The following is a 27,267-nucleotide window of genomic DNA, read 5'->3' as shown; positions in this document are numbered from 1 at the left end:
TCTGTAAGAGGCAGGTAGTATTTAGAAGAGCAAGAGGAGAGAAATCCAGGGAAAAACTACATAACAAACAAACCACAGAGATTTTGAAAACTACAGTGTTTATTGTTACTAATCAAGATAAACCAAGTTTCTTGCTCAGAGCTAGAACAGGGAAGTAAAGAAATATACCTCCCCTGGTTTTTATCATGAGAACTTCTGTGCGCTTCATTTGGAAGGTGCTTCCTTCCCCTTTACAGCAAGGCAACCTTTAAAGCAGCATGTGGACAGGTGGTTTTAGGAGGTGCTGCAGGAGACAGTAGTGGTCTGTCCAAGCAATATAAGTGCACCCTCACCCTCTTCCAATTGCTGTATTCCTTGCTGGTTTATTGCTGATACCCTCTTAAGAGGGCATTGTCTGTCCCATTGTCTTCCAGCTCTTGGAGACAAACAGGTCCCGGCTCTTAGCAATGGTCACCAAGAGATGTCCCACATAGAAACCATTCACCTGTCCTACACCATCGTTCCTACCCATTGAAAGCAGGAATGTTAGTGACCCTGGAAAGAAGATGTAGAGGTTTAAGTTAAGCCGTTTTAAAGCTAAGTATGAAACCTTACTACATGCAGGTGTTGTACTTCCTCCAAAATCCCTCCCTTCCCACCCCTCCCTGGCTCATACCCACACAAGCTAAGCACAGGACCCATGTGCTGAATGACAAAGAAGCAGACCCAAGGAGAACTACTCACAGCTCTCTCTGTCATCTGCTCTACCTCTTTCAGTAATAGGAATGCTGAAGGATTGGGCTGTCTGTGCGCATGGTGTAGAATGATTCTCTCCTCCCAAGAGGGAGTCCAAGAGGTAAACAACAATTTATGTAAAAAGAAACGTAAATAATCAGGGCAGCCTTTAAAAGCCAAATTGCTGTCCAGATACCCTCCATCCATGTGGAACAGCTTTCAACATAGTTATGGCAAGCACTTACATCAATTGTTTATTAATGAGACCCATCACCTCGCTAGATTTTTGAGACTATATTGTTCAGTTTGTGCTTGTGGTATAGTTTAAGGGGAGAAAGGAGGAGAAAGTCAAGTCATCTTGTTCCTAGAATCAATTGGACAGTAAGCAATTTAAAGAAAAAGAAGCAAGTTTCATGAGTAGCAGACACCCACAAGTAGATATATCAGGAAGACATTAGTGAAGAAAGGACACGTTACATCTGTAGACTGACACAGGTAACTAATGTCTACAGCATCTTTGGCAAGAACTAGGATGAAGCCTGAGCTATAAGCTTATAGTCACCCCCAGCTGTGAGTTCCTTCACCTCTAATCAGTGTCCCATGCAGGTTCTGATGTGTAGGTGTTTAACAGCTGTGCCCTGCAGAAAAGCAGCCCAACAGCTAAGGCCAGGTGGTAGATTACCTTACCTGGTTCGTAGGTTTTAAGAGGCTTATGTGTCAGGCTGTTGATGATATTTGTCACTGCAATGTTGGCATGGAGCCCAGCGTGGTAGGCCATCTTTGGTTCTTTCAGATCTGCACAGTCCCCAATGGCATAGATGTTCTCATAACCTTCCAGCTGGAGGTGCTTGTTAACTTTCAAAGCGCTGTTACTTGCCATTTTGTCCCCTGTTTTTCCAAACAGTAAGTTTTTAGAAGGAGCATGTTGCTTATTGTGGCCTGAGACCCCAAAATGCTGATGATGTTATCAAACATATTGACGTGAAGTGAGGAGTTGGGGTTTCGCCATCTTTGCTACATGTCAGGGAAGAAATGCTTTTTGCCTTGCTGTAGTTAATTATTGCAGTCTCATGCAATGACTCATCCTTTGGTATTGCAGTAGAAACATTGAGAAACATTTAGAGCTCACATACATAGCGTGAGAAAGAGACTGTATAATGGTCATACTGCTCCATATTTGTAGTGCCATAACTGAAACTGAGCTGTGAGAGGATTGAAAATGTATCACCAAATAACTGACTGGCTGAACGCCCTGTGACAGTGATAGGTCAGCGAAAACGCTGAAGGTGCTGGGCCTATTTTTGCGCAGCACTCAGAAAGCTTGTATCTAGAATGAAATGCTGGCCTTGACAGCAGGAGTTACCATCAGCATCTATGTGTCACCTGCCTCATGCTGAACTAGGACACTAAGGTTCCTTGGAGGTATTAGCAGAAGCTGGAGAAGACTGTTGGCCACTTAATCTATGGTCTGTAAGCTTCTGAAGGTCACATATCGCAGTTAAGTATTTAATGTGATGTTGGAGCATTTGCTGTATCATGGAATAACCACTGCAGGTTGTATGAGGTTGATTCCTAACTTCACAGTACTCAAGTACAAGACGTTGAAGAACTCTGTTGCTTCTCCCCACCCAGCGTGGTTTTTTTCACTTACCAAATGCAGCAGCATATGCTGAAGAGTTAATCTTTATGCCTGTGCATAGGACCACCATGTCGGCAACCACCTCGGTGCCTTTTTCTGTCCTTACTACCATGTCCTTCTGGAACTGGTTTAGTGTGAGATTTTCCACATCACTGACCCTTTCACCTGTTGCAAGAGAACACCTCGGGTCACAAACCTTTACTAGGCTGCTGCTCCCAGCCAGCCCAGATGTATCTAGAGAAACGGGAATTCGAGGGAGCCATGCTTAGTTAAAGTCAGAAAGAGGATGTGAGAAGGAAATGCTCTGGATAAAGGAAGAGCAGTTTATAGAGCGTCAGAGTCTTGACCTTCAGAGACATTGTTAAGTACGTACTTAATAAGAGCCGCACTCCTTTTCTGAGGAGAATCTCTTTCACCTCCTGACGGACGCTATCTAGCAGCTCCACATCAGCTAGTGCAATTTTTGAGTGAATGAGGGTGACCTGTTGGGGACAAAACAGCAAACGGGGACACAGGAATGGGACAGGACTCGCCGCATCCAGGCAGGAGCAGCTATAGCTAGCTTCCTTCCACCCCACTGAACGCCCAGGGAAAGTGAGCCAGTGAAAGGCATCTAGTGCCAGTAATTGCTGGGGATGGGCTACAGGGTGCTCTCAGAAGAGGAGGCAGTAGGGGTGAAGGCTGCCGTTGCCTGGAAACTCCTGATTTACAGTGATCTGTAGGATCCAGCAGGACCATCACAGAAGAATGGTCTCAGAAACAAGGATGAAGTTAATTGTAACCAATATGCTACTACCTCTTTGGCTGGGTACTCTGTTTTGATCTCAGCAGCCATCTCGACTCCAGCAGCACCACCTCCCACTACCAGTATGCGCTCAGATTTCTCAATCTTGAAGTAAAGAGGAAACTTGTGTTACAAGAGAACTGTTAAGTGCAGGAAGCCAGATACCTACAGCCACTCTGTGAACAGACCTTTCTGAGGTACAGCACCCGCCCTACAGCAATAAACCACCTAGTTCATTAAAAGGAAACAAAAAAAATGAGAACCCCGTGCGCTCTTCATGTGTATGCTGCAAGACCATTCAGCATTTCAGGTTTCCCCTTGTGCAAACAGCTGATCTCCTGGGGCATGCTCAACGCCAGACAAGCTAGCACATGTTCCTTGTCCTGGTCTGTCCCTGCAGGCATCGTGTAGCCTCTTGTTCTTAGACATGGATGACTCCAGATACCCATAGTGGTGTCTGGGACAGGGAAGCTGAACAAAGGCAGGCAACACTTCCTAGGAAGTAAGTTGATTCCTCACCTCTTTAACCATGTCTTCATAGGTCTGGATGGCACTTTCCATGTCAATGTCTTTGTTGAACTTCCCAGGGAATGGCCCATCGCTGCCTGTTGCAAGAATGAGATGGGAGTAGTGTAGCTCCTGGGAAGGCAGAAGGTGGAGCAGGATGTTAGGCCTCTTAAAAACAGAGCCTAGCACACAGTTCTTACCTCATAGGTACTATTCGCCCATTCCCTCTCCTCCAGCCCTCACCAATAACCAGGAAAGTACTTGCCACTGTCAGAAAGTGACTTTGGGAAGAGACCTGGTACAGGTGACGCCAAGTAACTGCCTTCCTCAGGGTCTGAGAGAAGCGTCGTTCTTCAGGTAAGCTGAGCTTTAATAAAATTGCCATAAAGTTATAGGAAATAACTTGGTATTTATGTCAGAAGCTGCCAACACAGCTGGCTCCAGAGACTAGCTTCTGTCCTTCACCCTCATCGGAACAGAGCTGAGATGCTCTGGCTGAAAAGTTATCGGAGCTGCTGCCCATATTTCTTCCTGCAATCTGATAAGGATCTGAGCTCCAGGGTTAATGGTTGAGCTCTAAATCCACCTCTAAGAATAAAAGCTTATCTGAGCACTAGATGGGGTGTGGTATTTACCGCTCGCCCACATCCCAACATAGCTCTAGGCCACTTGGCTAGAAGGGAGGTGCCATTTAGCGTGTGCAGGGAAAGATGGTCTCTTGTTGCTGGGCTCTTCAGGATGAGTAAATGCTACAGTCTTTCTCCACATTGCCTCTTGGTTTTAGATGCCTGGGGGGCTGCTTCTCTGCCTGGTTTCATTCCTCGCTACCCCCTAGACTTACAGGGCCAGTATTAAGCACGAGCATTTGTGTATCTGCCCACAGGTGAGAGAAACCTAGAGAATGCAATCAGTGCCCTTCCAGAGGGCTTGGGCATTGGCGTGTTTGGGGTCAGGCGTTTCAGCCAAGCAGAGGATTACATGAGAACGGGAACCCTGTTGTGCATGTGAACTCTCAGCCCAGGGGTATTGGATCGGTCAGGGTTCACGTGCTCAGCTGACCTATACTGTAGGAGACACTGGGATGTTTGCCACAACCGAACAGCATTCCCAGCTCTCGTCCCACTCGAGGGCAAAAGTTCTGTTTGTTTTTCCCGGAGCAGGATTGTGTCCTGCACACGCACACCCCCTCCCCGGCAGATAAGAAGCTACACTCCTCTTCCTGCTCAGAGGCACAGTTTCTGGAGGTGCCCTGTGGTCCTGCTCATCTCGCTCTTTCCCTCCAGAGGACTCCAAGCTGACAGCAGTCTGAAAACTAAATTCCAAGTCATTTCTCCAACCAGATGTCACCAGTCAAAACCAACAGAGCCTACATTTGGAGTACTGCGTTCTCACAGCCGTGACATAGCTGAAGAGCAACCCTGCAGAGGAGAGACTCGCAACACACCCTGCTGAAGGCTGGCTCTTGCACATTAGCAGGTGATGCCATAAGGCAGCCAAGTTACTGATTGCAAGTTATTGCATCACCTACCTCGCCATCACTGAGCAAGACTTGTTGCCTTCCAGGGTCTATGCCAACAACCTTGCCTTGGCGGAAGCTCTCCCCAAAGGTGACAGAGTAGGAGATGAATGTCTTCTTGGCAAATCCTGTGGTAAGAGGAGACAACAGGGAGGAGATCTCTGTGGAGGCTAATGAACCCCTCTTCCCTTCTCCCCTCACGCCATCCTTGCTCAGACAAAAGGACTGTATGCACCTGGGACCACAGGCTCGGCCTCTGCTGTGCAGTATCTCTGCCAAGCAACGAGCTCCAGGACCTTTGCCTCGAATTTGGTGACAAGACCAGCTCCTCAGAGGCCGGGTGACACCCTCGGCTAGGTTGCTTTGTCTCTGCTCCCCATACAGAATTTCCTGTACTGGTTTGCCAGTAAGTGCTGCACTGTGGTCCTGAGCATTTCAAGCAGGACGTCAGAGGCTTTTTGTCATGTTATCTGCCTCTTAGACAGAGCTTTCGACATCCTTTTGATGGTTGCTCCCAGCCTTGAACGTGAGATTTTCCACCTAAATCCCCAGTGACAGGAGTAATGGGGTTAGCCCGGTCTCCCGAGCGAGATCCCAGACAAGCCTGAGCAGCTCGCTGACAATTTTATCACCCAGGGCCTCGCTGCTGAGCTGCTCGACATTTCAAGTGCTAGACACAGACATTATTCACCCGTTCCAGCTGCCGCCGGTTTTAGCTTAGTCACCTTCTAAACTCGAAGTTTAAAAAAAGAAGGCCCGTTCCAGTAGTTTTTGCTCAGTTTTCCCAGCGGACATGCAGTTCGCCTAACGCAGGCGGTCCGCAGGTCCTCGCAGAGCCAAGTATTTGTTTTCCAGACGGAAAACACCAAGTCGTTCAGCATCACCGGGGCGGAGGAGGCACTTGCAGTACCCCATCCCTCCGTCCTCCCCGCGCACCCCCGAGCCGCCGCAGCCAGCGGTGGGGCTGAGCTGGCCCGCCGGGACCACGCGGGGCCAGGGCCGTGCCTTACCGCTCTGCACGGCGGCGCGGAGCGCGGCCACGTTGTGGTGGAAAGCATCTCCGGCGTCCACCAGCACGAAGGGGATGGCCCAGGCCTTGAGCAGGCTGGCGGCCGCCGTGCCCCCGAAGCCGCCCCCGACCACCACCACCCGCACGGAGCCGTCCACGGACAGGCGGGACCCCATGGCGCGGCGCTGCCTGCCCCGCCGCGGTGCGGAGCGGTGCGGGGCGCGCCCGGTGCAGCCCCGCCGGGAGCCGGGGGCGGGCCCGCTGCGGGGGCACGCCCGCCCCGCCGCCCGCCTCCCCGCGGCGGGAGGAGCCAGGCTGCCGGCGGGGCTGGGCGGCGCCGGGCGGGAGCGCGGCCTGCGGGCCTCGGCCTTGCGGGGCGGCGGGGCGCTGCCTCCCGCCGGGGCGGCCGGCCCGCCCGGGGGAGCGCCGGAGTCCCGAGCGCGGAGCTGCCACCTTCTCCACGTCCGCTCCCATACACGCTCCACGTGAGAAGGGCACCGCCGGGATCTTCCCCGCGAAGGGCTGGCGGTTTAAGCTTTAAGGCCCCCGCGCACGCCCTCCCGTGATGGCTTGAAGGCTCCCTCCGCCCCTCGCTCCTCCGGCCCCGAGCCGAAGCCCCCTTCCCAGGGGGTCCCGAGCAAAACGCCCCCAGCCCGGTGGGTGGGGGGCTGTGGGCTGCCTGAGTAAGGCAGCCCGGGGATGGCCCGCTCCCCTCAGCAAGGCAAAGCACTCCCTTGGAGGGAGAAGGGAAGATGTGTCTGCTCCAAGGGGCGGCGGGAGAGGGAGCCCGGAGAGGGCTGTGCGAGGGTGACGAGCCCAGCACCACCGTGGTGGAGACAGTGGGATGTAAGGAGGAGCAGGGAAGGGCCGGGGAGGTGGCCAAGACCCCTGGAGAAGGGGAGCAGAGAAGGTTTATAGTAAAAAGGACATCCAAATTGTGTTCTTCCACAGCGCTGAAACTGCCCTGAAGACTTCTGGCTCCTGTGGCATTCCAGATAAATATAGCTGCCGGCCACGTGGATAAATATAGCTGCTGCGCACAGCGCGCTGCCGAGAGCCGGCAGGGCTGCCCCCGCGCTCCCCTCCCCGCCGTGGTTTGAGGGCTCCCTCTGCTCCTCCTCCTTCCTCCAGCAAACACCCCCCTCCCAGCGGGGACCCGAGCAACGCTCCCCCAACCGCCTGGGTGGGAGATGATGAAGGAATCGGCATCTTTTGGGCCCTCCCAGCGGGGACCCGAGCAACGCTCCCCCAACCGCGTGGGTGGGAGATGATGAAGGATTCGGCATCTTTTCCAGGAGGAGCACTGGGCTCAGGGCTGCCGCCAGAGGGTGCCGCCAGCTCAGCCGTGGGGACCTGGTACGGAGGACACGAGTGTCCAAGCCCTGCATGCGGCACCAGATGCTCAGGGGCTCGAGAAGGGTGACAAAGGGGTTGCAAACGAGACGTTCTGCACCGCACACTCTGCAGCCTGGCAGAAAGCTGGGGGCAGAAGGACGGAACAGCCGGTGATAAGGCTGGGAGTGGAGGCAGGTCCGTGGTAGGAAAGCCCACGGCCTCTGCTGAAATAAGCTGACGGCAGGTTTGTGCTTTTTGTTACACAGGACTCAGCTGGAGGATGCTAGAATTTTCATTGGGGGAAAAATAATTTTGATCAATCCAGAAAATATAAATCCTCCAGAGCTGCTAAACACAGAGACGCCTGTGTTTTCCAGCCAGGAAATCCAGGAGCTACAAACGTCCAGAGGCTGGGAAGTGTCCCCAGGGTAACAGTGCTCCAGGTCTGTCTGCTCCCTGTTCTCTCTCCAGGTACCTGCATGGGACTGATCCTGAGGAGGCTGCTACGATAGCCTGGCATTGGCCAGCTTTGGGAAAGAGTAATTCAATGCAAAAATTGTAAAAACCCAAACTCGCCTCCATTTCTGCAGGGATGAACTCAGCAATCAAACCCTGATTTTTAAACTCCCCTCAAATTACGTAGGCTGGCTTGCTTCACGCCCCACGTGTGTGAACCCATCCCCCTCCTGGCAGGGTTGTCCTTACCTGCATAACTTCCCTGGCATTTCATCCCACTGGAGCAAAGCTGGATCAAAGGCCCAGTCCTAGAAGATGGGGAAACTGAGGATGAATTGCCACTTCCCACATGCTACTGCCCTCTCCCCCTTCCCCTGCACCTTTGTGCCCAGCTCTGGCTTTTACAGAGGCAGTTTTTGTTTTTTCATGTCAGGCATTTGCATATATTTTACAGCACATACCCACTGCTTGGAGAACTCAATTACTCCAAGAGTACCTGCCTATTTTCCCCAATCATGTAGTGTTTTCTCCCTTCAGGTGTATTCGTACCAGACTGGCACAAAGAAAAAGATTCTGTTCCTGCCCTAAATCTGCTGTTTACAAGACAAATGTCTTTATCCTGCCTCCAAGAAAAAGGCAAAGGGTCCCAAGGCGTTGCCAGCGGTGGATTTGGTTGTGTTCAAATTAAGACAAAGTCACTGGCGAGGACTGCCCTCCACAGCTTGCTCCTAGGCAATGAGGGCTATTGTTGGGTGAATTCCATCGTACACCAGAAGATCAGGGTCACCTTTCAAAAAATCAGGTTAAAAGCTTCTGGGCCAGCGAGCTGGAGATGCTCACAAGCAAGACAAGGTCAGTGGTGAAAAGCATGCCCAAAGCAAACAGGGGGTAAAAGGAGCCTTTGTGAAAACCTCGCATCCAACTTCAGGTAAACAGGAAGAAACTTAAAATACTCAAAACTGTGGTCAGAGAGAGCTTTCTGCTGGTGCGCGCTCAACACTGGGAAATATGTTGTTTTGATGACATTTCTCCAGCTGGCTGCAAGCAGATGGCTGCAGTAAAAGCTGGTCAGCTTCAAGAGAGGGTTTTGTCTTCTGCTGGTGATCTATTCCGTGAGGAGGCTGGGGGCAGCAGTCAGCCTGCTCTGGCTTCTTCCAGGCTCCCTGGCCTCTTCATCACAGCTGTCCTGTGGACCATACGCTCCCTGTGGGATGGCAGGGGTCCAGTGGGAAGGAAGAGATGTGGGGAAGGGGCTCTGCGGGATGCTCCTGCCCCAGCTCTGCCGCTCTGAGGCGCCACGCAGGCAGCATGGGTATGTATCTGTCTGTATCCTTCCCTCATCAGGTTTAATCCAACATCAGCCAGAGCTAATAGACATCCCTCTGAGTCTGATTAATCAAAGCATGGGTACAACGGTGATGCATGGGAAGACCTTAGGATGCCACAAGCACCGCTGCTCTGCACTTGCCTGAGCCCCCTGTAAGCTGTCCTGCCCACCATGAGCATCTCAGGGCGGCTTAGCCTCCTCAGCTTTGCAGTAGCTGTCAACAGGCTGGAAAAGCGTTAATGTCCCCCCCTTCACTCCTCTGCCAGAGAGCTGCTCTCCTTCCCGGGCTGGCCCGAAGGCCCTATCCCTCCCGGGCAGGTCTGAGCTGCTGGTGGGGTCCTGTTTGTCCCCCCACTGGCAATGTCACTCCCGTAAAGCCAAAGGAGACTTGTCCCAGCTGCAGCTCTTCCTGGTCTCAATGCGGGAGGGGAAAACGTCGCTCGCAAACTTAAAATAAAGAGATGATTCAGAACTCGACAACAAATGTCATCAAGCTTGCTGTGCAGTAATCGCTCCCAAGGAGACTGTTACTGTGTGTCTTGGCTAGCAGCTATCTCCGCAGAACCCGAGGACAAGCGCTCTCGTCCTCTTCTGTATCAGCAGCCTCATGCACCACATTCTCTCTGCCCGCAGACGTTGCCTGCACATCATCCTGCGACAGCCCCCGTGGCAGCAGCAGCGCTGCAGCCTTCCAGATGCACGGCTCAAGGCTGCGCTTCAGGGAAAGGGTATTTTTGTGTCTTCCAGGGGTGAGGTAAGGGATTGCTCTCCACTGGACAAACCGCATTGCCTGTCTTCACACTTGTCCTGGGGCTCCCCATTTTTGTTCAGGTGATCTGGTCACCCCTGCACACCTCGGGGACCTCTGCCACGGCTGGGGTGGAATCAGGTCAGTCCAAGGCAAAGAATTCCTGGAAAAACCAATTCAGACCAGTTCCTGTCTACTTTTAAACATCGATAGTGTCTATTTTAGACCTTATGAATAAAATTTACTTTTAGCAGAAGTCAAGAAGGTCCCATTTTATTTATTCTCTCCACAGCAAACCTTACAGTGACATCAGCTTGAGAAGCCCAGCTGCTGGCTGCTTCCCACAAACCACAGCACCAAAGTCACCTTATTTCGGTTAGGCTGGACCAGCCAGTCACGTGTATCTATAGGCAATGCATCTGTATGTGCCAGCTGGTTGCAGATCCCACGTGGAAAAGGGATTCAGGAAAACCCCAAAGGTGAAAAGCAATAGTCTCTGTGATTCTGTGGAACTTTGTATCCAAAAGGAGAGCTGTGGGGAACCGGTGGCAGGGGTCTGCCTTGTCCCCGAGCAATGCCACAGTGCTGTTCTCCTTGTTCCTGGGATTGAAGCGGGCTCCGTGCCAAGGTGCTCCCCATCTCCTCTCCCCCTGTGCAATGCAGCAGGGCACTGTGAAAATCTCATTTCCCACCTAACCTCCTGCCACATGCAGGACGACTTCGCCAGGCTCAGCATGCTCTTGTGACAGAGTTCATCTCACCCGTCTTCAGGCACCTACAAATTAGGGCTCTCAAGAGGCTCACCTCAGCGCAGGCTTTGGGGAACCAAAGCGTGGCCAGTTTCATGGCAGGCCCCAGCACAGGGTGCGCACGGGCAGTGCCAGGGCTCTCCTTCCCCTCGGAGGAAAACCCTGCTCAAACAAGTCCCAACAACCGCCTTTGTTTTTACATGGTGCAAATCTCCCCTACCCCTCCAGAGCCAAGCGCGTGGCGCCCATTAGGAACTTCATGGAAATGCCATTTTGTGGGAATTCATCCCTTGTGCTGTGATCCAGGCAGGTGCAACGAGGGGCTCCAACAGCTTTATCCAGCTTAGCCGGCTGGCTACAGGGATTGCACAGACATCTTGGGCAAGGCTTTTCCTCTGGCAGTGGAGCCTGCGGCTCAGTGGCTTCGTGGTACGTTTCTCTTATGGGACAACATGGAGAGGGGTTTTGTGGCATTAATCCTCATGGGGTGGTAGAGAAGCAGTAAGGATGTCAGCGGTTCGGTTTTCCCCAAGAATAGGAAGGGTGAGGGCTTAGGCAAGCTCCTTCACTCTTGGGGAAGGATTCAAGAAAGAACAGCTTTCACTCCCAAATTGTGGGGAGTTGTTCCCTGTCCGTCTCCATCCCCCCATGTCCTCCCCCCCCCCCCCCGCCCCCCAGATTTCATTACAGTGAAAGCACAGCATATAATAAAACTGTGTCCTTAAAAAAATCGGTCTCACAGACAGGCAGCCTTTGTCTGAAGGTGTAATTACAGGATAAATATGGGATGCAGACCAAGAAATGTGGTCTGGTCAGGCATGCAGTCTCTTAAAAAAACACAACAGAAAACAAGGCTGTCATTTAATGCTGAAATGTCCATGTGTGCTGCAGCCCCCAGTCCCTCACTGGCCCGCAGGTCCCCCCACCGACCTGGGATTTGGGTGGTGAAGCCGTAGCCATGCATCAGCTCCCTGTGGGAACCACACCAAGCACTGCAATGGAGTGAAGGGCAAGGGTGGATCCAGTCTCCAGCAGAAGCCAGCGGGGCTTGTAAGGGCACACGATTGCTTGGGCAATGGGTTTCCCTCTGGCACGGTGCAGAAATCCCATCTGATAGCACTGCTAGGGGACATGAGGGATTAGCTCATCCGATCCCATTAAATGGAGCTGGAGCAAGTGAGGAAAAGAGGATGGGGGGGTGGTCAGGACAGCCAGCAGAGCAGCCACGACTTCTGATGTTTGGGACAAACCTTGTGCCAAGCTGGAAAAAGGCCTTTTTATGCATTTCCATGGGCCAGCCTGGTGGCTTGGCTTCATGGCCCAGCAGGCATCCACCCTGCCAGCTGATGTTAGCAGTTCGCCACCTGGGCACCTTTAAACTGCATGGCATCTAAGGTGGCATTTCAGAGCCTCAACTGCTCTCTTACTTGGTGGGCCAGGCATCTTCTGACTCAAGCAAGAATGGCCTCTCCATGGCAAGCCCAGTGACGTCAGCGTGGCCCCAGCAAGCCCCGAGTGTCTCCAAGAGGGAGGCAGAGAAACAGCAGCGTGTACCTGCTGTCCAAAGTCAAGTCTGGATCAGACTGGCAGAGGGAAGCGTCAGCCAGAAAGATCCCATTTAGAAAGGAGCCATGCATACATAATTTATTAAAGCTCTCTCTGGTGCTCCATCATCTCGTGTCACCTCCAATAACCCTGAGGAGAAGCAGGCTTCGGCTAGTGGCCCTGTCCCACAGGACATGTGTCCCCTTGCTGTTCTAGGCTACTGCAGAAAGTGTTTCTCTGGTGACAATAAGAATCACCACAATGTGCCTGAATTTCTCCCAAAACACAGCTGTGGCAGGCTGAGCGGGTGAGCCCAGAGGCAGCGCAGCTGCAGGCACTGACCGGCTCAGGGCAGGTTATAAAGGGGTGGGAGCAGCCTTGGGCTGGGGAAGTAAGGGGTGGGAGGGTGTTTTTTATTTGTTTGCTTGTTTTAAGGCAAACCTTATCCTTTCAGGAGCTGTTTTATTTCTGAAAGCTTGAATCCCTTGAAGGGAGGATAGTGGGTGTTTTTGCATTGGTGTTGTTGGAAGAAGGGTGATGCTGCATCTGCTGTGGCTCCTGTTTCCTGTGTGACCCATCTGAATGCAGGTATGTTCTCAATCTATGGCATTGCCTCTTGCTGGGGCTTTCCCAATGTGCTTTTCCTCCTGAATCCATGCCTTTCCTCCTATAGAGAAGGACCAGGGTAAGGCCTGGCAGTGGCTGGGGTGAGATGAGCAGGCAGTGCCTCTCCTGGGGGGACAAACCTCCCCAGTTGGCACAGGAAGAATTCAGCTGCTTTAGTCTCAAAAGGAGCCGTGTGTCCCTTGTGGCTTCCCAATGCGTCTGGCACTGTGTGGGAGTCACGGCTTCGTGGGTTTAATGGGAGCAATTAGCCCCTGCAGAAATCTGCATGGGTTGGGGGTGCGTTTTCTTTCTGTCCTGTGGCATTTTTGACAGGAAGCTGGAGGGCGTCCAGGAAGAAATGCTGGTGCTTAGCTAGAAATGACAGGCTGGAGCCAGCCAGGGCTGAGGCTGTGCAGGCAGCCCAGGTGAGAACTGGCAGTTGTCACCGTCCCCTCTGGCCTCAGCTCAGCCCTGTTCTCCCATCCTTCACGGATTGCTTTGTATTTCCCTTTATTTGCCTGTCCTTGCCCCCTAAACCTTGCTTTGCCCAAGCCCTGAGGCTCTTCCGTGCAGGGTGGGATGGGAAGGGGATGCTGGATGCCCCTCTGACATCCCCTTCCCAGCTCTGGCAGCTAAGAGCTATTTACCCCTTGTGCTGTTCTGCAAAGGAGCAATTAATTTGAACTTTATTTGCTTTGCCAAAGTCAACCTAATGGGTACTTTTGCAGAAGCGCAGGAGAGGCGTTTGCCTGTAGCTGTTGCCCTGGGTCTGGCCGTGTTGCCCCTCGTGCTGGCCAAGCTCCGTGGCCTTTTCTCAGCAGGCAGCTGTGGAGTATCCGATCGACCTCGGTGACCCCACCACTTACCCAGCAGGAAGCCTCCAAACAAAACCCAATTCAGGCAGCAAACCCAGGGCCGCTAGCAATGCCGAGAGCTCTGTGTGAGACAGGGAGGGGGCTGACTGCTCTCCATCGCCTGCGAGCGATGATGGTATTGCCCACGCCGCTCAAAGCAAAGAAAAAGCCCACTTCTGCCCCCTCTCCCCAGCCAGCCAGCATCGAGCACCCTGAATTCACACCTTGAGGCCAGATGCTCCCAGCCAGCGAGGCAGCCATGCTCAGAACACCTCTCCAGCCGGCACGGGCGGGTGGCTGCCCAGGGCTCCGGCATGGCTGCTCCCCGCCAGCCGGCCCCGCGCTCCTCAATGCTGCCTCTGTTCTCTCTCTTGGGTCAAAAACACGGCTTTTGTGAGCGCCCCAGCCGTGGCTTGTCACTGGAGCCCAGCATGTTCTTCCCGGCCATCCTCTGCCGGCAGAAACGCAGCCCAGCTGTGGCCAGCTGCTGCCTAATTTTACTTACTTATTTTTGCTTTTGGCCAACAGCTCTGGCTGGGGAGAAGTGGCGTGTGGCTGCTGGCCATGCCTGGGGGGCAGTGGGGACCCCTCAGGGCTCCCCCGGTAAGTCTTAGGCAGAGGCAACTGCTACCCTCCACCAAAATGCCTGCCTTCTCCCTTGGGCAGCCGTAACCCAAAATAAACGGGGAGTAAAAGGATGCGCTGCAAAGCAGGCTAAAAATAGGCATTTAAATCCATTAATTGTGAACTGGGGGTGGGGTGGGGGTGGGGGTGGGCAGGCAGCTTGGCGCCAGGCTATTGCTGGTTGAATCTCTGCATGTGGTAAACACCCTGCAACTCCCTATACCTCTACGAGGTATTGGTCACCCACTGATGCTGCCGGCAAGTATTTCTGGGGCTCCCCCTGGGTGGGGGACGCATATGAATACCAAATGAGACAGGAGGTGCTTTGGACTCTGTGCCAATGTATTTTTGTTTTTAATTAAATAAGTCCAACCATCTTCCAGCAGGCACTGAGGTTCACAGTAGCTACCGTGCTGGGTGGGTGTAGCCCCTGCACTGGCTGCACTCCGCTGGGGGTCTGGGGGCCTTATAGCTCATTAGACCCCGGGGGCTCTCCCGGGGTCGTGCGGCAGGGTACGTGGTGGTCTGAAATCTGACCTCTACCACCTTGGCTCTAGGTGTCTTTCTGTTTCTTTGCAACATACTGTGCTGGTCTGACTTTTGGGCTTAGCTCCTTGATCTGCCTCCCCCTCTTTTTTTTTTTTTTTTTTTGTGTAATAAATAAATAAATTCACTTTGCAACCCTGGTACACAAATGCATGGGGCGGGGGAAAAAACCCCAAACCCCCCAAACTAACTTTGAAGAGTACCGAACCACAAAGTCACCCCACTTAATTACAGCCCAAGTGCCTGCCAGGGCTCCGTGGGTGATTCCTGCCCTGGCATGCCTCTGGGGCAGTTCCCAGTCTGTGCTGGTGTATAAAGGCACTAAACCAGTAAGGCCTCTTCGGTCTGGGTCCTTTCTGGCACCATGGGGGTCTTGTCCTCGCCTTGTCCTAGCTGGAGGGGTGGCAATGCGGAGGTGCTTGGTTCTGCTGCCTCCTCACCTTGTCCTCGCCCTCCTCCTCTTCCTCAGTGCAGCCTGTGAGCTGGGGAGGTGGCCCTGGTGCCAAATCCCCTACTTTTCCCCACTGCCTCTCACCCTTGTGATTTCCCCATTCCTGGAGAAATTGTGTAATTTGGGCTCTGTGGGACCCTGGAGTCAGCTCTGCCAGGATGCCCCGGCTCCTGGGGCTGCTGATTTCCACCCGGCAGTAGCGAGGAGCATCTCCAGGAGCAGGAATCCCCTGGTCTCCTGTGGGCCAGCTGGGAGCACGGCCACAGCTCCTCATTTCCCCCGCCCCCCCACCGCCATCCTCCTGCATCGTTATGTGACCCAGGAGGGCTGTGCCTCCTCCAGCAGGCTGAAGGAGCGGTTAGCCAGGGCGGCGGGGCTGCTGGCCAGCTTGTAGCCAAAGAGGTGCATGGCTGGGGCGCAGGCGTCCTGCACCACCTGTGCCAGTTTGAAGGGGATGCTGAACCGCCACTTCTCAAACTGCTCAGAGGAGTTTTTGCGGGTGGAGTAGACGCCACTGCCATCACGGGGTGCCTGTGTGTTTTTGCTGATCCACTCCTCCACTTGGGGGGTGAGCGGGAGCCCGGCGAAGCGGTACATCTCCTCTGCCTTCTGCAAGGGCGCCCGTGCCACGTCCTCGTAGCGTACCAGCATGTAGCGACCCCGCAGCCAGCCCGGCCGCTGCAGCCCCAGCTCTGCTGACAGACGGATGCTCTCGCAGTTGCCCCGCAGCCGCTGCACCTCCTCCTCACGGAGGGGAGCCTCCCCTTCGGATGCCCACTTCTTCCAGGTCTCGTACTTGCCGGAGAAGGCCACCATGCGAGAGGCCAGGACAGCCCGGGGGTCCCGCACCAGTTGGATGATGCGCACATCCAGCCGAGGGTCCTCTACCAGCGGCTGCAGGAACTCCAGCTGCCGGATGCGCACCGTCTTCAGGGCCACGTGCTGCTTGCGCTGGCATGCCTCGGCGGCCAGGGTGATGTTGAGGGGGCCACAGCGGCGGTTCTTGCAGTGGTACTTTTCGAAGACTTTCTTAGCGTTGGGTGTGCAGACGGGCTCCTCACAGAGAGAGCGGCTTGAGCCCCGCCGAAACATGAAGGGTGTCAGGTGGCCCTCAGGTGCTGGTGAGATGAAGCTCTCCAAGATGTAGAGGTCACAGAGGAGGAGCTGCTTGAGAACATCCCGGTACACCAGGGCTGAGCCCACTGCGTTGGCTCCCCCTGGCTCGAAGGTCACCGTCCTTTCGATGTGCCAGAGGGGCTCAAAGAGGTAGAAGATGCTGCCTTGCTGGTTGAAGAACTCCCCCACGAAGGAGGAGCCGGTGCGGGTGGTGGCCATCAACAAGACATGCCGCCGTGGCCCGGGGTCCCCCTCGCCCACCAGCTGCAGGGTGACGTTGCGCAGGTGGGACCTCAGCTGGGAGAAGGCAGCATCCAGCTCTCGCAGCGAGGCCAGTGAGCCATTCTCAGCTGGCGCTGGGCTGGCCTCTGTGCCGTTGGCCTCCACCAGCGCCTGTGGAGACTGCTTCAGCTTGTCTGACACCCTGCAGGGAGACACAGCCCAGCCTGGAGGACCGGGATCACCCCTGTGTCCCAGCATGGGGGTTCAGGGGGCTCCCGCTGCACAGGAGCTTGGGATGTGGGAGAGAAAGGGTTAAAAGTGTGGGGTGGCTTAGGTATCTGCTCCCTACCTGGAGATGAAGTTGTTCTCCTTTTCGATGATGACAAGGCCAACGACAAAGACCAGTAGGACGGCGTACTTGCTCCTCATCTTCAGGCAGTGCAGCAGCTCCCAGAAATCCTGGGGCAAAGCACGTCGGATCTCCATGGAGGGGACACCCGTGTCCCTCCTGCCTGCCGGGGGGGGTGGGGGTGTTGTCCTAGGCTAGCTGCCCGGCATCCTCTGCCCCACCGGCCCTGCCTGTGGGGAGAAGGAGGGTCAGCGCAGTGGTGGCTCTCTGCAGGCACAGGAGAGTGGGAAGGGGTCAGAGGCTGACCCTTCCCACAAGGGATGACCAACGAGGTCTTGACAAGAGCAGTAAGAAGGGAGGAGCTCCCCCCTACCGATCCCATCCTGCCTGTGAGGAGCAGCTGCCCGAAGCCCCCATCAGCTGCTCCCCCTCCTTCCCAAAATACATCTTCCTGACAGGACCCCTTCTCATGCCTCTGCCGGCTGCCCCTGCCAGCCCTGAAACCCAATCCCCAGAGCCCCGACAGCTGCCTGCTCCCCGCCAGCCAAAAAACTGCTGCCAGCAGCAAGGTCCCCACTAGGTGTGAGAGCAGCTCCTCATCCCGATCCACAGGGCGTCATGGCTCCCAGCCTCTGGAAAGAGCTACTTTTGGGGAGGGTTGCAGGCTCTGCCGTGGGGTCCCGGCGTGGGGCTGCACAGCTTCCGCCTTCCCGTGGTACAGCAGCGGTGGCTCAGCCACGAAAATGAAACCCAGAGGGTTTCTAGAATGACGGCGGGCTAGAAACTGCTGTTGTGGCCGCCAGTCCTGCTTGGGGCATAAAATGCTCCTGGGGGCTATTTCCAAAAAGAAAAAAAACTCAAACGATGGTGCAGCTGCTTGGTGTGGGATGCAATTCCCACCAGGAGACTCAGCATTCCTGCCCAGCAGAAAGGACCGCCCCACCCCCAGCCCTCCTCCTCCCAGCACCAATGAAATCGGGGTGATGGCGGGAGCCCCTCTGAGCTGCACCAAACCCAGATCCCAGCTGGGACATGGTGGAGATTTTGGGGGCCAAAGCCACCGTTCAGGACCCTGAGGTGGGTCTCTAGTACGTATCGTGTGCACAAATTTACACACGTAGAGCTTGCTGGCACCTGCTACCTGGCTGCTGGTTCGCACGGCCGGCGGCTGGCTGCGTGGGTGATGCTGTTTGCTCATCCCGTTTTCTTGGCCAGACTTTCGGTGACTCAGGGAAAGTCTATTTAGCTTTGGTTTGGCTCCTGCCAGTGTGACCCTAGCAGCCTGTCCTGCCTCTGCTTTCAGGGGTGATGGAGGGGGAGCCCAGCGGAGCCTGGTCCTTTGGGGGACCCCCAGGGTTTGCTGGAGGGGAGATGCCCTGGCTGAGCTGCGGTACCCACAGCCCCAGCAGGGTGTGGAGTGGGGAAGTCCTGCCAGGCATTGCGTCACGCCCAAAACTCCTCAGCGCTGTCCTCAGCCAAAATGTGCATTTTTTGGTGTTGCTCACTGTATGTCCCTCCCACTGGGAAGGAGGGAATGTGGGCAGGAGGAGAGGGATGTGCCCCATGGCCAGGGCAGCATCCCAGCCCGCCCAGTCCCCGGCCCTCTCTGTGGGAGGACCAGGAGTTTCCTGGCTTGAACAAACCACTCTGCTCCCAGGGCTTGGCTTTGAGCCATCTCTTTCCCAGCAAAAGCTGCTAAAGAGACACCCGTACCCATGCACCCAGGAAACTGGGACTTTGGTGGGCTGCAGGGACCCTACAGAGCCCCGGCAGCTCCCAAGCCCTCCCTTGGTGGCATCCCAGCTCCCCCCTTCCCCCTGCAGCGAGTGGCACCAGCATCCCCCCCCGCCCCGGCCAACATGTGTGTGTGTTTAACAGCCCTGTTAGTTTAGTTTGTCAACTGGCTGCTCCTCAGGGACGGGACAGGCCAGCAGCTGGGATGGGTGCCTTTTGCTGTGCTGCCTCCCAAGTCCCCCCCTCCTCAGTCCTGCTCGGTGCCCCTGTGATGACAGCATTTGTCAGAGAATTTGAGCAACTGAGAGAAGAAAAAAAATATACAAAGTTTTCGGTGTGTGGCCATGTCTCTCAGCACCTGGCAAAGCCACTGGCTTTGCCACTGCAAAGGACTTTTGAGTTTGTGGCAACCTGGTAAGCAGTGGCAGAGGCAGTCTGCATCCCTTCCTTTGCCTCCCTAGGGCAGGGGACTGTCCCCTCGCTGCCCCGAGCACGCAAGCAGTGGGAGATGGCATCGACCGCTTGCTCAGACAAGATCCCTGGGCAAAGCCAGCACGGGGTTTTCCCCCTCTATTGCCCCCAGCCAACCAACCACAAATGAGCCACAGACCAGGAATTATTCGTGGGGATGACACAGAGAGCCATTTCCAGCAGCGCTGGCAAAAACCCTGATTCACAGGCCTGGGGCAGACATAATTTGTTAAATAAACAGCCAGCTGCAAACATCCTGCCCGGGACCTGCAGGGCGGCGGCGACAAGCGTAGGGGCCCGTGCAGGGCTGATCCATGGGGCTGGGGGACACATGGGGTGACGCAGCGAGGCTGGCTGGGACTGCTTGGTGTCCTAAAGCTCTTCCTCGTTGGGGCCTGCGAGCCGGGGCAGTGAGCAAGCCACAAGCGTCCCTTTGTGAGTGGGAACAGAGGGGCTCTGTGCGCCCCATGTGCTCCCCACCGGACGCCTGCCGGGGCTCCGCTGGGCTGGGATGTGTGAGGAGAGCCACTGGGATGCTGCTACTGTGCCATGGTGCAGCGCCCGCGGCCGCTCCCAGGGGATGTGTGCCCGCCAGTGTAAGCAGACAGACAGACATCACCTCTGGTGCCCGCAGGCAGCAGCCGGCCAACGCTCTCCTCTTACTCTGCGCATCTCAAAGCAAAGTGGAATAATTTCCAGGGGCACTGCCATGGAAGGTGGCACGCTTAGCATGGGGGAACTCCCCCAGTGCTGCTCCTTGCTTTTTCCTATCCCTCAGGCTGGAAATGCTTTTCATTTCAGCAGGGATGGCTATGATTCCCACCATCAGGAGGATAAAAAGCTCTGTGGATTTCCCAGCTGAGTCAAAGCCAGCAAAGGGGCTTTTTCTTTCGGGTGGTGGTGCGGGTTTTGTTTCCATGCAAAGCTGCTCAGGTGTATATATCCACCACTACTAGCAAGTTAACCTAACCCTGCCAGAGCAAGAAGGAAGGACTCTGTAACGGAGGTGCCAAATCATCCAAGTCTGCTGCAGCAAGTCAGCTCATGGGATGGATGGGATGCTCCCACTGGTGTGGTAGGTGGGGTGAGAAGAGCAGTGTAGCCCCAGGGCAAGGACAGCAAAGCCCCATAGTGAGAGGAAGGGGGTAAGGGATGCTCTTGTCACCTTTCTGCAGGGCGTTTCGCAGGACTGCCGGCCTGGGAGAGTGGAGCTGGGGTTTTGGGCTCCATTTTGGGAAAGGGAAGGTCTTTCACAAAGCTTTGGGGCTCTCATCCCCCTCCTCCGGCTTCCCTGAACACCTACCAGGTGGGATCCAGGAACAGAAAGATGCCTGCAGGCTGGAGGGGGAAGCCAGCTGGAGGTGTGACTGGATGAAGTCACATTTTCCTCGAGTGACTCAACAGGCAGCAACTGAGCTCCAGACAAGGAACAGCAGTCAAACACCTACTTGCAAGCTCCCTCACTGCCAAGATCCCTCTGTCCATCTACCCCTTCGTCCACTCCTGTGCATTCCTACCTGGGAGAAAGGAGCTCATGGGGACCTGCTGCTGCTGCTCTTAGTAATTTCCTCCACAGTGCTTTGCTTTATCAGATTTACAGCAGCAACATGGGCCAGCAAAACACAGGGGCAGAACAACAAAGAGATAAGGTGCAGAGGCTTATCTGTTCTCCCTGCTGCTCTTTGCCTGCAACCTGGGGAACAAAACCCAAATCCCTCTGTATTTACTCTATCAACTATTGCCGCTCTTGACTTCCTCCTGATGCTGGCCTTGGGAAACACACCACCGACCTTCCCGCTGTGCTTCTATCTCCCAGCAATTTTCATCCTGCCCCTGGCTCTTCTCCAAGTGTGGCACCACTTCAGTCTGCTCCCCACAGCGCAGCTAAGGGGGCTGTCCGGGCAGGTATTTTATGGTTAAAAACACATGTATTCAAGCTAAAAAAGGGGAAGGTGGGGGGTAGGGGGGAAGTCAGCTCTTACAGTATTTATAAAGTGCCTAGAATAGCCCCAGGCCTCATCAAATTGAAGCCTGGAAGCTGCCTGTTGGAGGAGAAAGTTGGGAATGCAAAGTCCTTCTGGCTTGGGCAGAAACAGGGCGGGCAGGGACAGGGCGCCAGCACCTGCAGTAGCCCCAGCCTGTCCCACCATGGCACAGAGAAACCCCGATGTGAGCGGATTGGGATGGGAAGGGCAGATGTGCTGCCCCTCTGGCTTGGGCAGCCCTCCGGGGACACGGCCAGGGGTTTGCTCTTCCATGTATTTGGTCCCTCCAGTTAACAAAAGGGTCACACTTGTTTCTCCTCCTCATTCCCTTCCTGGCTCTGCCCCTCTGACCTGCCTTGGCTTGGTCCTCTGCTCCTCTCTAAACTGGGCACCCAGGGCAAAGCCACCCCCAGGAGCTGAAGCACACAGGTAAGCACGGAGATGGGAGGTTATGCTCAGGAGCAGCAGCAGTAGCCGGCGTTGGTACAAACAAGCACCATTTAACTTGTTTGTCATTGCATGTGCTGTCAAACTCCAGGTGCACGAGGTTGTCTTCTGTCTACTGTTAGCCCCCTGAGAAGGCACGCTGAGTATTGGGTGACTCAGATGAGCTGTACTTGCTTCTTGTGTCCCAAAAAGCACTGCCCAGAAGGGATTTAGAGGCTGGCATCGGGCAGAATACTGCCGGTGACAGGACCAGCGTCGTCAGGACAGGCTGGTCTTTGCTCTCCCTCACCTTGGGTGGTGTCCAAAGAGAGGTGTTTTCTCCTGACCCAGCAGAGAAGACAGCTGCTGCTGGCACCTGAGCGAACGCATCATGTTTCAGGACTTCCAGAGACGACAGTGCTGGGCATGGGGGTAAAACACGTGCATCTGCAGCTGTGCCAGGCTGCCTTGCCAGGCAGGGACCAGCCTTCTGGGCTTTGATCTGGACCAGGAGCTAGCAGGGACCAGCTGAGCTGGCTAAAACACCTACAACTGTGAAACCAACTTGTTGGAAACCACAGACACCAGTGGGGTAGGTTTTACAGCAGCACCTGCAGCAAAGGTGCGTGACTGAGCACGCCAGCCTGCCAGGCAGCAAGGGGGGCAGGACAGCAGACCACCAAGACAGGCGAGAGACCGGCCCAGCCCTGTTTGCTCGGCACCAGTGGCACAATGCTGGCTGCTGTGCGTGCCGTCACCCCCTGGCCACGCTGGGAACCGCAAATGCCCGTCCTTGCTTCAATGAGCCCTTTCTCTGGGGCGCAGAGCCACGGTCCCTCCCACTGCCCTGCGCTCCTTTTCCTCACTGCTCCACACTAGCCTGGAAGCTCCTAGACCAAACCCACCCCAAAATCAGAGAGACCGCTCGCTCTGTGCCCTGCTCTGCTCCCTTTTCACCCCGAGACAGGCGTCTCTGGCCCTCTGGGGACCTCTGTGAGGGACTGGTGGTGAGAGATGTTCACTGGGCCAATAGTGAGTCGCTCCTGCCCTTGGGAAAATACAGACCATGCCTGGGTCCTGGCAGCACAGGGAGACTGGGGTGTGTGAAAACAAATCCTAGACTGAAGCAACGCAGTAGATGTGGGAAAATTGTGGAGTTCAATCCCTGTCCTGGCGTGGTGTTATAAATCGTTGACCAAGGAAAAGCCAGGCTCGGGTCCCACGGTGCAAAGGAGGGCAGCTCCCTCAAACGTGGCCGGGAGTGGCTGCTGAAAGCCCGGCAGGCGCTGAGTGGGGACACTGCCCGGGTGGCCCTTTCCCCCCCGAGGTAACCCCCGGCAGCCAGGCCTGTCTGGGTGCCCGGTGTGGCTAGGGTGCCGGTGCCCCAGCTCCAGCAGAGAAGCCGCTGGCTTTTGGTGGTCGGCAGCCAGCTGAGGTCCAGGGTCCCCCAGCAGGCCCGGGGCAGGAGGGGAAAGGGCGAGGACAACTTTCCAGTGCTCCCTGGTAGGGACTGTCAGGCCGGATGATGCAACTCCGGGATGGCTGTGAGAAAGTCTCCCTGTCTCGACCCAGGCGCGCTTCGCTCCGGACGGAAGCTCGGCGTTGCAGCTGGAGAGCTCGCCCTGATTTCACGTATTATTTTTTCCCCTCTTTTCTCCCCGACAGAAGGCGAGGGAGCGAGCTGCTCGGGCGGGCATGAGCCGAGAGGACTCTCCCTCCCCGGCAGGGCTCTGGGATGCGGCCGGCCCGCCGGCGGGCAGGCATCGCCGGCGCTGCCCCGCTGCGGGAGCGGGCGGCGGGGGGCCCGCACCGAGACAAAGGAGCGGCCGAGGCCGGAGGGAGCACAAAGGAGCCGGCGGAGCCCGGGGCCGCCCCCGCGGGGGGATGCGGCCGCGCAGCCCCCCGGCCTCCCCGCCGCCCCCGGCCCGGCCCCGCTCCCCCTGCCGGAGGGGTCGGGGCGGGGGCCCCTCCTCGCACGCCCAACTTCCCGCAACTCCCCTCCGCGCCGGGAGAGCAAGGCCCGACCCCCGCCGCCATCCCCCCCCTCGCCCCGGGGCGGCCCGGAGCTCCCGCTGCCCGCCGCTCCCGGAGCCCGGCTGCGCTCCGGCCCCAACCCCATCGGCCCCGGCCCCGCGGCACCTACCCGGCGGCGGCCGCTTCGCGGGGCGAGCTCGCCTGGTCCTGCCGAGCGGGAGGAGGGAGGGCAGCGGGTCCCCTGCTTTTCTTCACGGCGCTGTCATCCTCCCTCCCTCCCTCCCTCCCTCCTTCCCTCCCTCCCTCCTTCCCTCCTTCCCTCCCCTCTTCCCTCCCTCCTTCCTTCCTTCCTTCCTCCCTCCCGGGGCGGCGGCGGGGGGAGCGGTCCCGGCGCCTGGATGCGGGTCCCGGGGCGGAGCCGGGCAGGGTCCCCGGGCCAGCCCCCCCGCCGCCTGCCCGACACGCCGCGGCTGGAGCCCGGCAGCTGCCGGCCCCAGCCCCTGGATTGCCCCGCGCTGGGAGAGGCCGCCTGGGCGCTGGGAGGGGAAATGGGGGGCCGCGGGCGCAGTGTCCCCCCGCCAAAGTGTCCCACCAGGGCCGAGGCGAGTCTCCCCTCCCGGGCACCGCGGAGCGATTCGGGCCACAGGCTCGTGTCCAGCCTCCTGCCCGAAGCGGGGTCACACCAGGGTGGCCAGAGCTTCACCCTGCAAACCTCCAAGGACCAAGGACGGAGCCAGCACAACCTCTCCAGGCAGCCTGCTCGGTGTCGGGCTGTCCTCGTGGGGAATGTTTCTCCTTATATCTGCTCTGAACCTCTCCTGTCCCAGCTCTTGCCCTCCCACAACGTGAGGAACCTGGATCCATCTTCTCCATGACCACCTTGCAGGCACTGGAAGGCTCCTTCTCCTTGTCCACAACCAAAACTGGCTCCAGGGTCAGCACTTTCTCCCCAAATTACTGAACTCCGTTTTCTCCCCGTACAGGAGCTGTGGGTGAGTTTGCTCCACGTGATGGCCGTACACCATGGTGTGCCGTGCTGGTGAGCATGTACTTGTATGCCCCGGGAGGGCAGGGAGCGAGCATCTCACTGGGAGCAGACCAGGAGCTTTGGGGGACAGCGGCTGTCACTGTCCCCACAGGGCGGGCTTAAGGTCTGGAGCACTAAATTTTACTGAAACAGCTATTCTGCCTTACGTGCAGAAATTCATACAGCTCCCTCAGAGCTCTGTAACGTTAGACACCGAGGAGCTGAAAGACATCTGGATTTGCGGGCAGAGAAAGATCCAAAAAACGAGTCCCCATAAAAAGTTTCAGCTCTCTCGCATTCCTGGCATGGTTTTACAGCTACGCATGTGGCATAGGCAAAAAATGCAGGTTTTCTTGGCATTCATGTGCAATGACCTGCCCAGCTCATTAGTGGCTTCCTATTAGCGAAGGTAATGTGTATGAATTTATGCGCAAAGTGCCAGCACTGTGCTTGCAGCAACAGTGGGTGTGTGCAAACATATATGCCTGTGTATGCATATATATGTAGAGATATATATTAACACGGGGATGTTGTGAACCTGCCTGCTGTTGCTTGGAGGCACGTGGAGCTGGTGGCACAGTTCATATGCCCACGTCAAGGCAGGAAAGCCTGGCTGTGATGTTTAAGGTATAGCCTCCATGCCTCCATACATACATCCTTCTGCTTTTTCTCATTTTAGTGGGCATCCTGCAGCCAGTAACTCTGTGATCCAGCTGCAGACGGGCATGGTGACTCTGGTACACCCCTGCCATGGCTCTGGCTCCCACAGTGTTGCCGATGGAGCTGCAGTAAAGGGCAGCGTCTTGCAAACTCTGCCTAAATGAGGCAAAACCAGGGCTTGCAGGATCAGACCTGTGTAGGCTGTCAGGTTAATCATGTCAAGAAGAGTGGATAAGTCTGGCTGGCTGCACACCGCAGAAGTTTCGTGGGGTTTTGGATCATGGCAAAGCATTTTTAAGCTCCTCACTTGTTCTTTCAACTGCAACAGGAATTCTGCCTCAGATTTTGTGGGCAGAGGAGATCTTGGTGAAAATACATCCCTAACATGCAAATAATTTTGAGATGAGGGCAGAGAGAGGCTGGTGGGGCGTGGGACACCCACACCAACAGGGGGTCGCTGTCTTTGCAGGATGCTTTTGCAGTGGTCCTGGGGTGGTGGTGGGAGCAGGGGAGGGACCCTTCCCCATGCAGCTGTGGCATGGGGCACAGCCTGGGCTGAAACCCATCCTTCTGAACCCAGGGTGCACTCCCTGCCTGCTCTGCACGCACATGCAGAGCTCTGGATGGAGATCACCTTCCTGCTTCATCAATAAGTAAAGCTGGCACAGGGAGGAACAAAGTGCCTTCTCTTCCCTGCAAACTGCTGAGAGAGAGTCGACAGGAGAGGCAGGGAGTTGTGTTTCCTCTGCCCCTCACTAACTGTGGGATCACATTCCCTTCATCACCCACTCCTCTTCCTCCAGGGATAACATAACCTGTTCTCTGCGGCGAATAAAGAGACGGGACATAGCTTGATGCAAGCAAGATGTCGATTTATTAGTGATTCTTTTACATTAATATAAGTTTCTACCTTCTACATGTTAGACACTGATTGGTTAAATCTTAAGCGTGAACTACACTGGTTATCTTCTAAGACACATAATTTAAACAATAGGTACTGATTAGTCTATATTATCTTAGCATCAATCTTTATTCTAAGATTGGGGGGGGGGGTCCTACTTGACTTTCGTGAATAACAAAGTTCCTTATCAGCACTACCCGTTCCCTTATCTTGCTGTATGTCCCTCTTTTGTCCGTTGGGTTGGCATTTCAACCGTTGGGTTGGCATTTTAACCGCTATGGCTCGAGTCTGCTGTTAACTTGTTCCTTTGTTCCCAGGTCTTATGCCCTACAAGTCCTAACACGTCTCCATTCATTGGGCTAACAGTGCTCAGACTCTCATCCTTGAGTCCTTGCCCTACAGTTTGCCTCTCTTCCTGTGTCGCGCATGTACACACATGCCTGCCACGCAGGAGGCTGGGGAGCAGTCCCCGGAATGACATCAGAAGCAAGGAAAGGGGGATGTGTCACTATAGCAACGAGGATGCTCTGGGTTTTGGGGGAATAAAGGCATCTGACACTCATTTTCCAGCCTTGGTTCATGCAGATGATGTGGCAGTGAAAAGGTCGGGCTCCAATTTAAAAAAAGCTTCCATTGGTCTTTGCTCTGTTAAAGTCAGGGCAGCGTCTGCCTGGAAATCTGCCTGTGGGTTAGACCAAATTCTATCCCCATGTCCCTTCATGTGCTGTCTGGTGGCATCTGGCAGCAGGACATGGTGATGGTGCACCTGGAAATAGTCTGAGAGCTGCAGTGCAAGGGAAACCCAGTTCTCCTCTGCTTTGCTGCTTCCCCTGAGGCACTTCAGTATTTTATTTCCCAGGACGTCATGATGTGGCTTGGAAATGAGAGACAGCAGAACAACGCCTGTTGTTCGAGGTTATGAGACAGAGAAGGTTACCTGGCTTTGTTTCAAGGCTGAATCTGCAGGGACTCACTTCAGATTTGTTTCTTGC

At 55.6% G+C, this 27,267-nt stretch overlaps 2 protein-coding genes across 3 annotated transcripts; both read right to left on the bottom strand.

Moving 5' to 3' along the window:
* Positions 1 to 81: 81 nt before the first annotated feature.
* Positions 82 to 6,365, bottom strand: AIFM2 (apoptosis inducing factor mitochondria associated 2). Its single transcript, XM_056350784.1, has 8 exons — positions 6,171 to 6,365; positions 5,173 to 5,288; positions 3,657 to 3,776; positions 3,150 to 3,242; positions 2,727 to 2,835; positions 2,366 to 2,518; positions 1,402 to 1,602; positions 82 to 534 (listed from the first exon to the last, which is right to left on the bottom strand). The coding sequence occupies exons 1-8, from the start codon at positions 6,343 to 6,345 to the stop codon at positions 380 to 382; spliced, it is 1,122 nt and encodes a 373-aa protein (XP_056206759.1). The 5' UTR covers positions 6,346 to 6,365; the 3' UTR covers positions 82 to 379.
* Positions 6,366 to 11,489: 5,124 nt separating this feature from the next.
* Positions 11,490 to 23,970, bottom strand: CHST3 (carbohydrate sulfotransferase 3). Of its 2 annotated transcripts, none has more exons than XM_056350783.1 (3): positions 23,857 to 23,970; positions 17,098 to 17,327; positions 11,490 to 16,950 (listed from the first exon to the last, which is right to left on the bottom strand). In XM_056350783.1, the coding sequence occupies exons 2-3, from the start codon at positions 17,232 to 17,234 to the stop codon at positions 15,720 to 15,722; spliced, it is 1,368 nt and encodes a 455-aa protein (XP_056206758.1). In that variant the 5' UTR covers positions 17,235 to 17,327; positions 23,857 to 23,970; the 3' UTR covers positions 11,490 to 15,719. The 2 variants fall into 2 exon arrangements, with proteins under 2 accessions (XP_056206758.1, XP_056206757.1); XM_056350782.1 differs by lacking the exon at positions 23,857 to 23,970 and adding an exon at positions 17,675 to 18,922.
* Between the last annotated feature and the right edge of the window lie 3,297 nt (positions 23,971 to 27,267).

This window comes from Falco biarmicus, chromosome 9 (assembly GCF_023638135.1).
Source record: "Falco biarmicus isolate bFalBia1 chromosome 9, bFalBia1.pri, whole genome shotgun sequence".
NCBI classification, from domain to species: Eukaryota; Metazoa; Chordata; class Aves; order Falconiformes; family Falconidae; genus Falco; species Falco biarmicus.
This window is presented reverse-complemented; position numbering and strand designations above follow the sequence as displayed.

What these genes read in the sequence shown, in the direction of transcription:
- AIFM2 (XM_056350784.1), bottom strand. Translation starts at nt 6,345, where the DNA reads ATGGGGTCCCGCCTGTCCGTGGACGGCTCCGTGCGGGTGGTGGTGGTC. An exon ending in CCGCGCCGCCGTGCAGAGCG is followed by an intron (nt 5,289 to 6,170) that starts GTAAGGCACGGC and finishes CTCTTACCACAG; the next exon opens with GATTTGCCAAGAAGACATTC. An exon ending in CAGAGTACCCAGCCAAAGAG is followed by an intron (nt 2,836 to 3,149) that starts GTAGTAGCATAT and finishes TGTCCCCAACAG; the next exon opens with GTCACCCTCATTCACTCAAA.
- CHST3 (XM_056350783.1), bottom strand. Translation starts at nt 17,234, where the DNA reads ATGGAGATCCGACGTGCTTTGCCCCAGGATTTCTGGGAGCTGCTGCAC. An exon ending in GAGAACAACTTCATCTCCAG is followed by an intron (nt 16,951 to 17,097) that starts GTAGGGAGCAGA and finishes GTCTCCCTGCAG; the next exon opens with GGTGTCAGACAAGCTGAAGC.